General features: G+C 39.6%; 1 protein-coding gene across 1 annotated transcript in view; it reads right to left on the bottom strand.

The window, feature by feature from the left end:
- Positions 1-17,479, bottom strand: part of Brinp1 (BMP/retinoic acid inducible neural specific 1) — a 196,361-nt gene that overhangs the window by 28,638 nt on the left and 150,244 nt on the right. The window contains exons 6-7 of the mRNA XM_051163228.1: positions 12,477-12,713; positions 6,720-6,942 (exon numbers count right to left, since the gene is read on the bottom strand). Coding sequence (XP_051019185.1) covers positions 6,720-6,942; positions 12,477-12,713 — 460 coding nt within the window. The remainder of the gene's footprint in view (positions 1-6,719; positions 6,943-12,476; positions 12,714-17,479) is intronic.

The raw sequence follows: 17,479 nt of genomic DNA on the forward strand, positions 1-17,479 counted from the left end.
ATACGCCAGAAAATATGTAATTACTTTCTTAGTGATGTGAGAAATGACTCTATAAGAGAGACCTATGTCTAATACTGCAAACCTGGTATAAAACACATGATTTTGCATCTCATTTGATGAATTTTAGCTAATTTGTCATATCATCAAATCACTCCCTAAATATCTATGTTTATACTCACAGACAAAAGGTATTTTCACCCTGAAACAGAGAAATATTTTTGCAGTGATCCATGGTTGCACAAGATGCTAAGAATAAACAATTGCTGAAAGTTCAGCCCTAAAAAGAAATTTACACCACCCCTGTAGGGTGCAAGGACCATTTATGAAAAAGGGACAGAGAAAATATAAATCTGTAAAATTAAAAGGTGAGGGTAAAATAACATCATCTAAACAAGGCATAGAGAACCATGGCAACCATGAATTACAGGAGATGTGTACACTGCAGAGTTCACAGGAATCAGTCCCTTCTGACAGCCAGCTATAAAAGGGCAAGGAACTCGTGGAGCCCTACCACATATGTCTGATCTATTGGCAACCAACATATTTGGGGAGAGGAAGTAAGAAGCATGGTTTCTAGCTATATATCTACTTATGAGACCCCAGGCTCCAGTGGGAAGTTCCAAAGTTGGGATCACATAGATGTCTGTGTAGAAAACTGAATAAAGCCAAAACTAGGGAACAGGAAAGGAGATCTATGGGAAGTAGAAAGGGTTGGTATGGACAAAAAGGAAAAAAAAAAAAAAAAAAAAAAGAATGGATAATCAAAATACTGTTCATGTATGAAATTGTGAAAGAATAAAATTTGCTAACTAAAAAATACTCTCTCAGCTTAGACAGACTTTCAAATTAGGCATGCTTGTTGTATACAAGGGTATGGAAATGCCAAAAATAAGTATGACCACTGGGCACAATTCAAGTAAATATTTATGATGCTCCTCCCATCATATTTGAAATCTTGTCTGAAGTTGTGGAGATGCTGTGGCAAATTTATGCTACCCTACCAGTAAAAAAGTCCTTCTTCCATATCCTGCTACTGAAGTAGGGTATGTCAAATGACAGAGAACTTTTCTATGACTTATCTCACATCCAGAAGATCCTCACAATTTTCCATACAATATTATGAAATGGAAGTGGTACTTTCTCACTGTCAAAGCTAAATTTGAAGAAATCTCAGTACTCCCTTTGTTTTCAGGGTGTCCTTCTCTCAAGGCCCTGATTCTGTGTTATATGAAGGCCAAATGACATGTAGAGGACATGGGTAAGCACTCTAGTTGACAGCCCCAGCTGAGCCTCCAGCTGACAGCCAGCATCAATTGCCAGCTCTGAGAGAGCTACTTTGGAGTTTCATTGAGGAAAGTTACTCAAGGACGCTGGCATCAGCCAATTTGAGAGCCCTCCAACTGTACCAAGTTGGTCTATACATTCATGAGAGGTGACAATGCACTGTTTTGAGACACTAAGCTTCAGTGTAGGGTTTTTTCACCAATATATAACCAAGAAAACTCTTCTGCATAACACCCTGGTAAGAAACTTTGATCAAGTTCTAAATATCCAGAGATGACATACCACTAAAAGGGAAATGACTCACTTGAAATATCAACAATGATTGGCTATTATTTGGCACATCCCCAGCCTTCCTTTGCCTCAGAGTTTATATCTGTAAAATGAGAATAGTAACAGTACCTATTTCATGAAGCTGTGATGTAAAAAAAAACAAAAACAAAACAAAAAAAAAAACCAAAAAAAAAAACAAAACAAAAAACAACAACAACAACAAAAACAATTTATGTACGACAATAGAATTCCAGGCATATAGAACATTAAAAGTGAATTCCCATCTACCTTTGACTGGAGTCAAATATTTCACCAGGTCTTTGAATTAAAAAAAAAAGTCATCCTCCTACTTAAGCTAAAAGCAATTACCATTATACAGTGCCACAAATGAGGTGCATGTACTTACATAACGCTTGATGTCTGGGAAATGGCAGAAAGACCTGACTGTGAACTATGTGTGTACCAGTAAATAATCTGTTATCTCCCCCTTGCCCACCTTGCCTCAATGCCACCCCTCTGTGAGACAACTAAAAATCTCAGTGGCACCTGTTGCAATAACAGCACCTGCTCAGAGCACTCAGCTCCTATGGCGTTCAACAAGCAGACAAATTGAAGCTGAGCAATCAGTTCATTTGCAAACACAAATGTGCTCCGCTAGAGGTGGCTCAAGGTTTTCACTGCTATCACCTCTGTCTGACACTGCTCTTTGGCAGAGAGGTGCCCTGCTAGTCTGAGAAATGCTCATTAAAGCCTCTGATTCAGATGTTACAAAGCAGCCCACAGCCAGGCCAAGGAAGTTCAGCTCTCCTGGGAAGGCTTCAGAGGATCATTTTACATGCTCCCACCCTCAGCAGTATCACCATCCCTTCCTCTGTATAAGAACATAATTTAGTGACTTGCCACTTGCAAATTCCTGCCACTGACTCTCCTAGAAAGAGTGGTAGAAATGTTGGGATTAAGGTAAATTCATTCTCTCCCTCCCTCCCTCCCTCCCTCCCTCCGTCCCTCCCTCTCTCTTTCTTTGTTCATTTCTATTTTAAGGAGGGTAGGCCAATACTCAGAGCTGTCTGTAAGGTCCTAGTAGCAGTTTGTTTTCTCTAGCTATCCACACCTGGCAAATTTCACAAGTAGAACCTAAGTTCTAGGCACAGCTGGGGACAACTGAAATAGGAATCACAAAGTCACTTATCCAAGATCACACAGCCTCTCTACTAGTCACTAATCATTTAAGTTCAGGCTCCCTGACTGCCTAGTGCCCACATTTTACAATTTTGCCCCTTCCTCTACCATTGTAATGCACTTGTGACATCTTTCCCTTTGTCTCTGTCCCAGCCTGTGTGTGCCAGTGATGGTATGCTCTGAAGAGTTCTTTTCACATTTAATTAATGTGCTTCCCAGTGACCTTGGACTTGGAATTTCTGAAGTGACACACAACAATTTTAAAGATGTATGTGTAGTGTGTAGTCTTGTAATGGTTAAATCCTGCCTTCTTCCTCAGATTTACATCTGTTTTGTCAGTCTTGGAACTCTCTATTCCTTCGTCTAACAATGTGGCACAACTGTTTAGGGCAGTGGATCTCAACCTTTAGGTCATGACCCCTTCAGCAATCACATACCAGATATCCTACATATTAGATGTTTACATTACAATCTATAACATAAACAACATTACAGTTATGAAGTAGCAACAAAATAATTTTATGGCAGGGTGTCACTACAACAGAAGTGCTGTCTTTAAAGGTCACAGCATTAGGAAGGCTGAAAACCACTGCTTTAGAGTGTTATGGCCTGGACCATGTTGAAGTCTGAACTCCCAGTACGGCAAAATGTATTCAGAAGTAGTTTTTAGGAGGAAATGACCTCATTAGGGATGGGTGCTCATGCAGCATGGGTGTGGTTCTAAAGCAGAGGAGATGAGGACACAGGTGGACCTGGGTGAAAGTCCATGTGAGGACACTAGGAAGGAGACAAGCCATAGAGTCTTCAGAAGCAACAACACTGACAGAGCCTGTGTTTAAACTTCCAGCTACTAATATTGTAAGAAGATAGCTATCTGCTGTTTAAGTTACCCAGTTCATAAGAGTTAGCTGAAGTAACATTTACAAAATACTTACCTGTGGTAAATTTTATTTTCTGATTCCCAACTGAACCATTCCCAAACTCCTGCTGTAAGAGCCATCTTTCATAGTACTGTGGACTGTATTCATTTATGAGCCTCCAAACAGTGCCTGAGGCTGGTCACCTGGCACAGGCTTGATAAATCTAAGTGGTTCTACTTCAGAGACTCCCTTATGGTGGCAGCTTGGGCATCTGCTGCATGCAACAGGGAAGTCAATTTGTGAACAGAGCTTTTCCAAGTCTGTGTTTCAGAGTACAGGAACACGTCAGCAACTGACAGGAAAAAAATCGATTTCACTCTCAAAATGGTTATTACAAAAGAGAAACAATGCAGTGGCCTCAGAATTGGAAGGTCTGGGGCCAACAAAGATGACCACTCACTAGTATGTAAGGATACATGTCATAATGGGGGAAGAGAGACATGTGCATTAAGAAAAGTGGTTTTAGATAAATGGAAAACTTGGAGTCAGGACCATTTTGTATGCCATCAGGACAAACTCCACAGAGGAAGCAACATTAGCTATCAGTGTAGAAAAATGTGAGGAGAAATTTCAGAGCAGGATACACAGTGTGAATTATGAGGAATGAAATTTTTAAAATTCTTGTCTTGTGTGCAAGCATAGCACACATTTCAGAGAGCAAACTTAGATGTATAGATTTAAATGCCAATTTGACTTTTGCTTTATAATTTCATTCTCATTGGCTTATAGGGCTAGATAATTCTTTGTTTTTAGAGGATTTCCTGTATAATATCATTCTATGTGGTAAATAAAAATGCCCTTTTGTATGCCCACATATTTCTGGGGGCAAAGTCAACCCTGTTTGAGAACCAGTTCTTTACTATGGCAGCTTTGAACGTGTGACTTCTTCTCTCTCAATTTTAGTTTTCTGGACTGCACAACAGAAAACGATTAGGTACACACACACACACACACACACACACACACACACACACACATATACACACACACGCAATATGTGGCCAACACATAACATGATACACAAATTTGACTTGAGTTTTCAAGATTTGTGTGTGTGTGTGTGTGTGTGTGTGTGTGCGCGCACGCGCTTGTGCATGTGTACTTGAAAGTGGATATAGCTGTGTCTATAAGCAAAGGCCAAAAGAGGGTGTCTGCCTCGCTCATTCTTTTCCTATTTCTTTGAGGTGGATTCTCTCCCTTAACCTCAGTCTTCTGTTCCTTAGCTAGGAATATGGAGACATTCTCAGCAAGTATCAGCATTGCTGTCTCCACCCTGATTAGTGCTTAGGTTACATATGTGTGCCAGATGCTTTGCTTGCTTAGTGGGTACAAAAATGTGAATGTTAGTCCTCATGATTGGACAAAAAAGTACTCTTAACTGTAGAAGGAATGTCATGTGTACTGTGTAGATATAGCACCTGTCAATCATAAATCTGATACCCTATATCTTAGGCACAAGATGCAGTAGTCAGAGATGGCTCTGGGAGAGAGAAGCAAGAATAGGAGATTCAGCCAGCAAGATATGAAGAAGATGTATATATGGTACCCGACAGAGGTAAGCAGCCACATAGAAAAACATAGATTAGTAAAATGGGTTATTTTAAGTTATGAGCTAGTCAGAAAAGAGCCTAGCTATATGGCCTAGGTGTTTGTAAAATATTTAATGAGTCTCATGAGTCATTATTCCTGGATGTTGGGGTCAGGAAGAAAAACACCACAGACAGCTGCAACACTGCACCACTAAGCTGTCTCCCTAGCCCCAAACTTGCTTTATTAGTTTAAAAAGTGGATTTCTATTCTCAGAATTAAATAAAAGACAAGATCCTACTTCTAATATGAAATGAATAAGAACAGAACTATTCTAGTTGAATCAGGGTAACAAGCCTGACACAGGTTGCCCACCTGGATTTCTCTCACCCTGTCCTCAACCCACTTTATTGCTTTCCAATGACAGCTTTATAGAAAACCTGAACACACTACTAAAGAAACTTCTTAGCTGCAGATAGATCATAAATTGCCTGAAAAAATTCAACCAAGATTGGAAATTGGTTTCTTCATTGTATGTCCCTAAAAATCTCATGAAAGGATAAACTCTGTTTATTCCTGTATTTCCCACTGGATATCAGAGCAAATGGTACAAGATTGGGCAAAGCTAGAAACAGACTAAGCAAAGGAAGCAACGGTGAGCCTAAGCAGGCATGGGATCTCTGTATAGGATCATGCACTTAGGGGAGTGTCATTTATGATTCTCCTAGAAAATGTCACCAGTCAGTACTACATTTTTCTATTACACTCTAGGCCTTGACCAAATGCCCTCAACTACTGAAGTTGACTGGTGAATAATGCCAGCTTCTTTACAATTAAGAAGAAACCCACAATTTTCCTCACCAGGTACTTTAAAAATTGTACAAATATTACATTTTAAGTTTATGTTTAAGTTACCCAAAAAGTGTGTCATTTATTTGCTGGTACCACTATTGGATATCTCCCACAGACAGATCACTAACAGCACAAACAAGGCAAAACTGAACTTCATAGCCCAATTTCCTTTGTCATTGTTTTCAGAACTTTGATTTCAGTAATTTTCCCACAGATGCCCAAATCAGGGGATGTAAAAATATTTTAAATCAAGTGAAGCTAGCATTTGTACACTAGCCATGTATGCCTTCCTCTGTATTTCAGATAATCTCCAGGGTGATTATAATTCTTCATTTAATATAACTCCCTGAATCATGTGGTTTAGGGAAAACTAAAATATATCTAAGCACGTGCAGAAGAAACAACAATTTTGTTTGCATAATTTCAATGTGAGGTTAGTTAAACTGTAGGCGGACAAACCATAGATAGAGAAGTTCAATGGTATATCTAGGAAACATATAAAATTTAACGTTTCAAACGCCAAATGCAGTCAGGAGTATTGTTGGCCACGATCATAGACTGCCTTTCTTAAAGAGTATTAAATATGTTATCTGAAGCACATATCCCTCTGCTATAGCAGAGTGTGCTAGGTGACGTGGAGCACTGGGTGTGGGGTCATTGTAGAGGTGGAGCAGGAGGAGCACATACCTCTCTCTAGGCAGCTGGTGGTTGGGATTGTGCCGGCAGCGCACGCTGAGGCCAAAGAGTTTGCGGGCAGTGCGCTGGATCTTCTGTCTCTGAGCCTCAGCGGCACTCTGCAGGAGCTTGTAACGGCTCTGCAGGTCCCAATCATTGCCCCAGTGCTGGTGGATGCTGCCAATGGTCAGGAAGTGGTTGCTTGGGAGACGCTTCATAAATGATTTAAACTCATCTGACAAGAGACAAGAGCAAGGAGAAAAGGGGTAAGCATGACAGCTACCATCTGAAAGTCCTCTCTTAAAATTTAGTTCCCTTCTTTTTCCTGTAGTTTTTTTTTTCTGCTCTCTTTATAACAGCTTGGAAATGGAAGCAACCTAAATGTTCTTCAGCCGATAAAGGGAATAATGAAAATGCGATACATATACACCACAGAATATTATTCTGCTATAAAGAAAAACAAATACCATTTGCTGGCAAATGGATGGAACTAAAGAAGATAATATTGATTGAAGTAACACAGACCCAGAAAGACAAATGTCACATGTTCTATCTCATCAGAGGCTCTTAGCTCTAAATCTTCATATATGAGTGTAGTTCTTATGAATCATTAAGGAAACTGGTTCTCACAACAGAAGAACACTACAGAATACCACAACCAAACAGAGTACAAAATTGTGGAGCCCTGTCACAGTGGATACATGTACACCAGCACTCCCACATCTAAGGCTAAAGGAACAATGAGGAACAGTGACCACAGACTCATAGAGCCAGAATACCAGAGAGTTTGTAGTGAGGTTGTGCCTCCTAGAAATGGCAGAAGCTACACCCACACAATCTAACTGAAATGACTGCCTAAACATTAGCTGAACTCAGACAACACTAGACATGTGCAAATGGAGGCCACTAGGTCTCAAGCCTACACAAAGAGCTAGAAGCAACTAAGGAATGCTGAGAGTGGGAGAAGTAATCTTCTTCAGGAAAGGGCATGATAATTGTTTTTTGGTTAGACCTATATTTCTTTCTGATACTTAGCTCCATCTGCCAAGAAAAGACCCTGCCATTTGACTGAGACCAGTATAACACTGCAAAGTCTGCTGTTCTGCTTACCTTGTGCTTCTATTGAAGGATACCTGTAGGAGGCATCTATGCTTAAGAGAAGTCTTTCCACTGGGAAATAATCTTCACCAACCCTGCATCTGACAAAGGTCTAATATCCAAACTTTATAAAGAACTCAAGAAATTAAATGCCATCAAACCAAATAACCCAATTGAGAAATGGGGCTCAGAATTAAACAGAGAATTCTCAACAGAGAAATATCAAATGGCCGAGACACACTTAAAGAAATGCTCAACATCTCTAGTCATCAGAGAAATGCAAATCAAAACAACTCTGAGATTCCATCTTACACCCATCAGAATGGCTAAAATCAAACATTCAAGTGACAACATATGCTGGCGAGGATGTGGGGAGAGAGGAACACTCTTTCATTGCTGGTGGGAATGCAAACTAGTACAGCCACTTTGGAAATCTATCTGGTGCTATCTCAGAAAAATGGGAATAGGGCTTCCTCAAGACTCAGCTATTCCACTCCTTGGAATATACCCAGAAGATGCTCCAGCACACAACAAGAACATTTGCTCAACCATGTTCATAGCACCCTTGTTCATAATAGCCAGAACATGGAAACAGCCTAAGTGTCCCTCAGTAGAAGAATGGATAAAGAAACTGTGGTACATTTACACTATGGAATACTACTCAGTTATTAAAAACAAGGAATTCCTGAAATTTGTGGACAAATGGATTGAACTAGAAATGATCATAATGAGTGAGCTAACCCAGAAGCAGAGAGACTCAAATGGTATATACTCACTTATAACTGGACACTAGCCCAAGGGGCAGGTCCCATGAAAGTCTGCACCTACCAGGAAAGTGGGATAGAGATGAGAACATCCTATTGAGACTCTAGGTGATAAAAATATAGGGGATAGGGAAGTAGGTGGATCCAGAGGGTCCTAGAAACCTACAAGAGGAACATTATGATGGGTGTATCTGAGCCCAGGGGTTCTGCTTGATCAAAGGCACCAACCAAGGACAAAACGTGCAGTCATCATCAAACCCCTACCCAGATCTAGCCAAGGGACAGAACATTCTCCACAGTTAAGTGGAGACTGGGGACTGACTTTCACAGGATCTCTGGTGCCCCATATTTGGCCATGTCCCTTTGTGGGGGAGGCCCAATGGCACTCGGAGGAAGGATAGTGGACTACCAAGAAGAGACTTGATACCCTACCACCATATTCAGGGGGAGGAGGTCCCCCTCAGTCATAGTCATAGGGAAGGGGGATTGTGGTGAAAGTGGGAGGGAGGGAGGAATGGGACGATGCATGGGATGGGATAGAAAATGAGATATAATATGAATTATTTTATTTTTCAATAAAAATGTGTTAAAAAAAAAAAAGAGAAGTCTTTCCAAACTCCGAGCATTGCAATGCCAGGCTATACTACATCCCCTTTGTAGTCACACTTAACAGTGCCTTTGAATCAAATTACTATTCTCAGTTTAAAAATTAAAAAAGCTTTTTAACCAGTCTACATAGTAAATCAGTATTGTATGACTTTAGTAGAATTGTAACTGAAAAGAAACATGAAAAAAACAGTGATAATAAATTCTAGTCAGATATTGTTGCCTGCTAAGTGACCAAATCCACGAGCCTTCTTTCCCTTTGAAATTCAGAACTCTAGTAGGGATAGAATGGTGTTAAAAGCATAATAGTACCCAACTTTGATCTAGCCTGTGTGTGTGACAGAAAAATGAACGAAGTAAAAGTTTGCACCCGTGATCCAACTGCTATTTGAAGTTCTAGGCGTCAGCTATGTAACCCCTTCTCCAGTGCTGGGAAACTACAATTTAAGAGATGCCCAGAGTCCCCATCTGAGGCTACAGTTTGACCCAGCCTTAGAAACAAACTACTTCAGCTTTCTTGATCCACATGCATGTTATGGAAACTAAAGATAACACAGTCAGAGACCTTCAAGACCTAAGTGAAAAACCTAAACTGCTCTTATCTACCCTGGCACTTTCTCAGCCACACTATCTTTCCCTGGTGTATTTCCCAACTACTGGGAAAAATGAAACAAAGTGTGGGTCATCTTTCAGGTAAAAGCCTTAAAATCTTAATTACAGCTGAAGAATTTTATTTCATGCTATTGAAAATGCATGGAAATTTCAGGCCTATGCATGCATTTATTTGTATAAGGAGTATTTATATAGCTCTCAACAGATACTAAACCTAATCCTAAGCACCTAGAACTCATCAGTAATCTTCACAACAAACCCATGAGTTACATATCTGTAGTACGCCAAGTCTACAGAAGTAGCAAACAAAGGAGTTAGCTAGCTTGCATAAGACCATTGGCCAGTAGGTGGAACAATTAAAATGTTAGCCTTGTTCCAGAATACATACCACTTAAAGTATTACACTTTCTCTCAATTCAGATGACAACCTTGAGGCTTGTTATATTGAGTGTGTGTGTGTGTGTGTGTGTGTGTGTGTGTGTGTGTGGGTAACCACAACTTCCTAACAAAAAATGGTTTGAACCAGATATTTAGTAACTTTGTGATAGTCAAATACACAAGCATCTAAATACTATACTGTCAACTGAAGAATTGTGTGACCCTCATTAATACATCTGTCAATTGGTATAACAGTTATCTAATCCAAATTTGGATACTCTTAAGCCATCAAAGAAGCCATAGTCATTATTATCCCTCCCAGGGAAGAGGCGTTAATGGTAAGGGGTAGAACAAATAGAAAGAGAAAGCACAAGTTCATGATGTAGATAGTTATTTCAATAGAGGAATTAATCTTAAAGTGAGAATGTATTTCAGAGGAATATGTGCAAGAGAACCACACATATATACCTTATAAGGAAAAAGAGCAAGGCAAACCAATTTCATTTTCTTATTCTGCAACATCTCATATTCTGTCCTGTTACTCACCCACTCACAGTAGCTGCTTTTTGAAATTAGAGTTCCTTATTACTGCTGCAGTCAGCCTGCATTTCCTTTAGAATTTTAGTAATTAGTAGCATTTCTTTACAAGGGGAACTGTCACATCTCTTTTGTTGTTTGATGCCAACAATCACCATAATACCCTTATATCATGACCTCTCTGCTTTATAGATCCAAAAATTTGAAAGAGATTAATGGATATAGCTTCATAAGGCATCATAAGTAGCTTTACACAAGCTGCATGACCCTGAAGGAGCAGAATCTTTGACGAAGCTTATGCTGGCAAATCTGGGCCTTTGAGTTCATGGCAATGAGTCATTTCACATTACCTCCTGTGAAACTCTGTTTTTGTTTGTGCTACACAGTGGCTCTGAGGTAAGATTTTGTTTGATCAACGGGTTTTTGGCTGAAGACTCAAATACATTCAGATATTCAAAACACAAAGATGACCTCTCATTTATCAGATGAAGGTGCTTAGAACTACAGGGTTGAATATAATTTATAAACTGCAAAGACTGTTGTGAGAACTGGGTTTGGAGTCAGGTACTCCATTACCAATGCTGTCATTGAAAAAGTGTAACCTCAGTGAAGATTCTGAGTCTTGGTGTCCTTCTTGCTCCCTGGAAAGACACACTGCACTTAATTTTACTTAGCTGTAACAGATAGGAGGATATATAAAGTTGTTTTGCAAACTATGATGTTCCATTGATGAGCTTACTCATTTACCAGATGTTAAACCACACATTATAAGCTTACCCTTTCTTGGTGATGCTTCTTGTAATTCTTAAGGACTCCTAAACTTTTCCTGTCTAAACCTGACTGTATTGCTTAGATTTCCAATGTTCTTGGATAATCTAGCTAAGGTAAAGGATACCGACAACCATACTGTTATCTAATATGCATCTTCAAGCAAAGGCCCTAGACATCATCTCAATCACATTTCTATTCAACTCTCTAAGACAATGAGACAATTCTCTTTCTAAGTATGTCAGCCTTTCTGTACATTTATGCTTCTACTCCCTAATCTACACTGGAGTCATCACACCCAGGTAACCTGTGAACTGCCTACTTGAAGCACAGAAGAAGAGTGAGTCTTTCACACTTTTTTCAACATGGCTGCCCATGACTTTGCTGGTCACACTGTCTCTATCTCTACATCATTATGCTAGTTGTTCCTTATCCTTATGCATCGACACTTGAAATATCATAATCATTTATATCTCTTATATGGTTATATAATTAATTTCTGACAATAGCCAAAGCTTCAAGAAGGCAAAGATGTGACTTTAGACTTTATCCCTCTAGTGACCTTGGATAACTGACATTTCTTTATTGTAGCTCATTATTCTGAAGCAGGAAATAGCTAAATTATCAGAAAAGTAACTTTCAGTTTTGATATTATTACATCTCACTATAGACACAATGTATACACTTATGTGTGCTTATTCATTAATTCATACTTATAAATTCACATATATACATACATTCACATGAAAATAGAGACTCAGGGATAAATGCAAGACCCACTGACTCTACCCTCTACAGAGGTGTCTTCTCAGTCTTATGTCGTCATAAATGCAACACAGGTGATACACCATATAAGAATATTGCCTTACTACTCCACCTGATCCTGAGCCCTCCATACATGACCAAGTGCCCTTATTCTCTTTCCCCTCACAGTAGTGTTAACTGCAGTCAGGTGATGTCATTTTATAGGTTTCTCCATAGGCATTTATGCTAGCAGTCTCTGTACCTGAATTCTCCAGGTCTTTGTAAGCTTCGGTCCAGGCTTTGGCCATGTTAGCCAGTGTGAACTCCATGATCTGGATGTCGGTGATGGGGCAATTGCACTGCGGGTACTCCTCAGCACACTGGCAGCGGCACTGGCTGTTCTGACACACGTACTCTCCCTCGCCATTGCACATGATGTAGCTCAATGCTGACTGAACAAACTTCTCTTGCAGATACTGTGGGAAAATTATCTGAAGACCTGGTTAGGAATAGTAAGAAGAGAGAGTCAGAAAGGATAAAAGGGTGTTTTATTAACAGCCTCCAAAGGTGACAAGAGATCTGTGCACTGAAATAAAAGTATTTTCGAACCTACTTAGGTATAGATGTGCAACAGCCAGTTCGGACTTCAGTTGCTTCACTTATGATTCAAAGTCTTAGGCCATGACATTGGCCCTCTTGGAAATCTAAACAGTGCTCTGTTATATTAGTAATGAGACTGGAGAAGCTTTAATGTATACTTGTTATATTTCTGGAGAAAACTCATATTGAATGGATAACTTTGTGTTTATCTTTCTTATATCCTTCATTTATTTTATCTTCCTTTCTTGAAATATTTATGAGCTCTATTTATGAAGAACATGTCCTGAGCTCACCACTAGTTCTAAAAAGATTATTTTATTTTATTTTTATTTTTTATATTTTTGAGGAAGAATCTCTCTAGACAGCCCTGGCTGTCCTCAAATTCACTATGTAGAGCACACTGGCCATGAAATCAGACTCACAGAAATCTGTCTGCCTCTGCTTCACAAGTGCTAGGTTTAATGGTGTATACCTCCATCCCCTGAGAGACAAATTTTACAAAGCATATTTGAAATACTATCATCAGAGACATGTGGCACATGTCATCTTAACACAGCTTACAGGTATAAAGCAGAAACAGACATAGGAAAAAGTCAGGCAGCAGTAAGCCAGCAAGTAATTATCTTGGGTATTAAGAACAGCTTTCTACAGGAGGGAGAATTTGGGTTTGTTGGAAAGTACAGAAGTGACTACTGATAGAAGTATAACAAAATGAGCAAAGATAGAATTAGTATGTCTGAGAGGTTCAACCGCATGGAACAAATGTAGATGGGTCGGGGTATGGTTTGTAGAAAAACTGACTGAGAGAGCTGCTGAGGCCAAAAGGCAGGGAGGAATTTATTACAGAGTACAGTTCCTGTGTTTACCATGTGGATCACTGACTATATATTAGTAGTTTTTCAAGGATGTGAATGATATAATTAAAGAAAAATATTGATTAAGGGCATGTATTATAAAAATAAAACATTAGTGAAAAAGAGCATCACAGACACTAATTTTCTCTTATTAGCTTTAAAAATGAAGGCATGATAGCTCACTAAAGCATAGTGGCTAACCCAAGGGTATAGAATGAGAACCCTTGAGCACATCTTATGATCTTCTAAATTTGAATAATAAGAATCTTAATCTTTAGAGTGCAAGATGGAGTGGGTTTATCTGGGCCAGAGCAACGAGCTGGTACCTAGAAATTTTAGCCGGGCAGAAGGGCAAATGTGCACAAACAATTCACATTCAAGACAGTTCCCTTCACATTTCTTAGCATGCGAATAATTTTAGCCTCCAGCATACATAGGAGCAATGGTTTCATCTCTCACTTTGTAAAAAACAGGACTATATTCTTATTTAGACTATTTCTTTCTCCTTGATACTTCAGGATTAGTCTTCAATCTTGCTCACTCTAGATTTGCTGAATACATAGGACATTTCTTTTACTTTTATATTTTCAGTTATTTTTATATATTTGTCTTTTTTTCAGATTATATACAATGTTTATGACTATTACTGTTGTACATAAAATGAGTTTCTTTTCTGCTTTAATCTGGTTCTCATATGAAAGCAACACAGTAGAATTTGTTGAGTGCATTATGAGAAAGAGACCTGGGTAAGATTCAGCATGTCTATGGCAGGAGGCCACAGTCCACAGGAAGATCTGGTCATCGCTACCACTGGGTTCTATGTCAAAATCATCCCAAGAAATTCACTCATCTTTCTCTAAGGCAATAGCTACATCATCAGATCTAGAGGAACAAACGAAAGATGCCTATAACATGTGTGGAACAGTTCCTGGCATGTACACATGCAACACATACACATGCACACACACACACACACACACACACACACACACACACACACACACCTGAATTATATATATGAGACTCATACCACAATATATGTGTGGAAGTTCAAGAACAACTTCTTGCAGTAGTTGATTTTCTGTCCCATCATGTGGGCTCCTGGGATTGAATTCAGGTTGTCAATCCTAATAGCAAACCTACTGAACCATCTTGTGAGCCCTGTTCCTATTTTTGATGTGAAGAAACCGTAATTGAGGAAGATGACAGTGATGATGGAATTCCTAAAGTTCCAATTCAAACTTCAGCATATAAAAAGAAGACTAGATACAGGTACATTCCAAAGCGAATCTTTAATCATTTGCACAGTTCTCCCAAGAGGTGGAATTAGACTTTGCCTGATGAGGCAGAGCGTGTTTAGAAGAGCGTACGTGACATTGTTCAGAAGGCTTCCTCAGAAAGCTGTGAAGCTGGACAGTGGTCTGCTGTGAAATTGGATAAACTCTTTACCACTGAGCAAAGCATCCACGCATGAGATCAAGTGACCAGTCACAAGGTTCTGTGCACGAATATGGTGATAGAGACACCAAAGGCTGGGAAACGTTAGCCACCTATAAAGCACTTTCCAAAGCCAGCTTGCAGTTCTTTAGAGGGTGCATTATTGAGTTACTTCGTTTGTGTCACCATTTTCTCCTCCAAAGCAAAATTTATTTTTAGCTGATCCCTATAGGCAACTGTATCTATGGATTGGGGTTATGTTTCTGTTGCTTAAAGGAACTCTACAGACTATATTCTCAGTCCTATTTTTTTTCAGACAACTCATCACTTTATATCTCCTTTTTGTAGGGGATAGGATGTTCTATTCTTGGTCTGAGCCCAAAAGGAATTCAGGGAGAGCATTTTTAGAAAATTGCATCAAATCATTTCTCCGTTTGGCGAGGATACAAAAGGCAATATTACCTACCTCATTTAATGCAACTGAAAACAGATAAAATTTAGGGTTGGGGGTTTTCTCAGAGCAGCTGAAACAGAACACTGGCTGCTCTTTAAAAATGGAAACTCAGAACATACCAAGCTGTCTCAGAGGCAGAATCCCCTGGGCAAATTTCAAAAGAGAATAATGAAGACATAGCAATTAAAAAGCACTTTCCTGCAAAATGTCATTACTGTTTAAAGTTACACAACCATTTCTACCACAGCGGAGGTTCACACAGCAGTCACAGCCAGAGTCGTCTCTCAGTGACCTGTGTCCAACAAAGAGAGCCATTGCTGACCCCCTAGATTGGCGCCTAAGTCCGGCTAGTTTCAATGGGAGTAATAAATAATTTGGAGGGGGATTTGGCCTGTGGAAGCACTTTTTGAAAGATATACAGCTGCCGGATGGGGTGGAATATTCTATTTCCACGGTTCCCAAAACATCCCTTCTCCAACACAGACACACAGACACACACACACACACACACACACAGACACACACACACACACACAAAGAGACAGAAAGATAGGGAAGAAGGAAGGAGAGAGAGACAGAGAGACAGAGACACACACACACACACACACACACACACACAGAGCGAGAGAGAGAGAGCGAGAGAGAGAGAGAGAGAGACAGAGAGAGAGAGAGAGAGAGAGAGAGAGAGAAGAGAGAGAGAGATGCCTTTTTATTGCCAAGCATGTAAATTTTGCCTCACAAGCCCAGAAAGGCAATAGTGGAGTGTTACATTTGAATACCACCTGGCCCACACAGAACATATGGAATATTTTCCCTTCAATCTCATTAGTTTTTTTCCAAATCTGGCTGTGTTTTGAAGGGCAATGTTGTGATGTGCCATCCAGAGAGTGTGTGATGCACATGCAGCTGGAAATACCCAGAAGGCTTCCTGTCTTTCTCAATACTGGTCTTATTTTTTTCAGTTGTACCTAACCTATCCAGGAGTTGATCATCTACATATGTCTCACAATGTGTTTTGTATTTTGCAGGGACTTTGATAAGATGCCTCAATTCCTTTGCTGCAGCATGGCCCTTCCAGTGTGTCACCTTTGCTCCTCTTGCACTCTTTGCTCTTATCCTGTTCATTGTTTAGAATGATCCTTCCTCGGATATCAGCCTCTCTCACTTGTCCCGAAAGATAAGCCTTCCCACACTATTGGAGTTCAAATGCCTCTGTTGTTTGCCTTATTAGGATTAAGTATTAACTTAAATTGCCTCATTAATTTGTTTGATTTTCATATCTCAAATTAAAAGGCAAATTGTGGAAGAAATAGTTCTACGTATCATCTACAGATCTCCAAGTTAAGCCAAGCCCAGTTCAAGCTCCTTGTACTCACCAGTTATCTTCTTCATCCTACCAAAAAGGAGGTTGATCAATTAGTCTTTGGGGATACTAAATTGCAAAGGTAAGTGATCTGCCCAAAGCCTCACAAGTAAATTAAGAGAATCATGATTCAAATCTGAGTATTTGGATCATTCTAAAATATGTCAGAGTTCTGCCTCGCTAGTAAAAAAAAGGACTTATTAAAGTATAAACCTAGTTTTCTACCATAGACCCAGTGAAGAGCAACCTGGCAGTGTACTAGCCTCTCTGAAATAAAATTTTTGGTTTTTTTCCTCTACTAACTAGTTAGGTTTTTTAAAAAAAAGCCTGAACAGCACAACACTCATGATGTGAGTGTTCTTGTCTCCCACAAATTTATTTGTTGAATCCCCAACTTCTGTTACTGTTGTTAGGAGATGGGTTTTCTGGGACGTTAAGCTTAAAAGGTCAAGATGATGATATAATCATCTCCCACTGTGTACTTATCAAGGAAAAGCCATATGGGCACCTTGCAACAAAGCATCTCTCTGAAAAGAAGACATCTGATCCTGACCAGA

Source organism: Acomys russatus, chromosome 2 (genome assembly GCF_903995435.1).
Source record: "Acomys russatus chromosome 2, mAcoRus1.1, whole genome shotgun sequence".
In the NCBI taxonomy this organism is placed as follows: domain Eukaryota; kingdom Metazoa; phylum Chordata; class Mammalia; order Rodentia; family Muridae; genus Acomys; species Acomys russatus.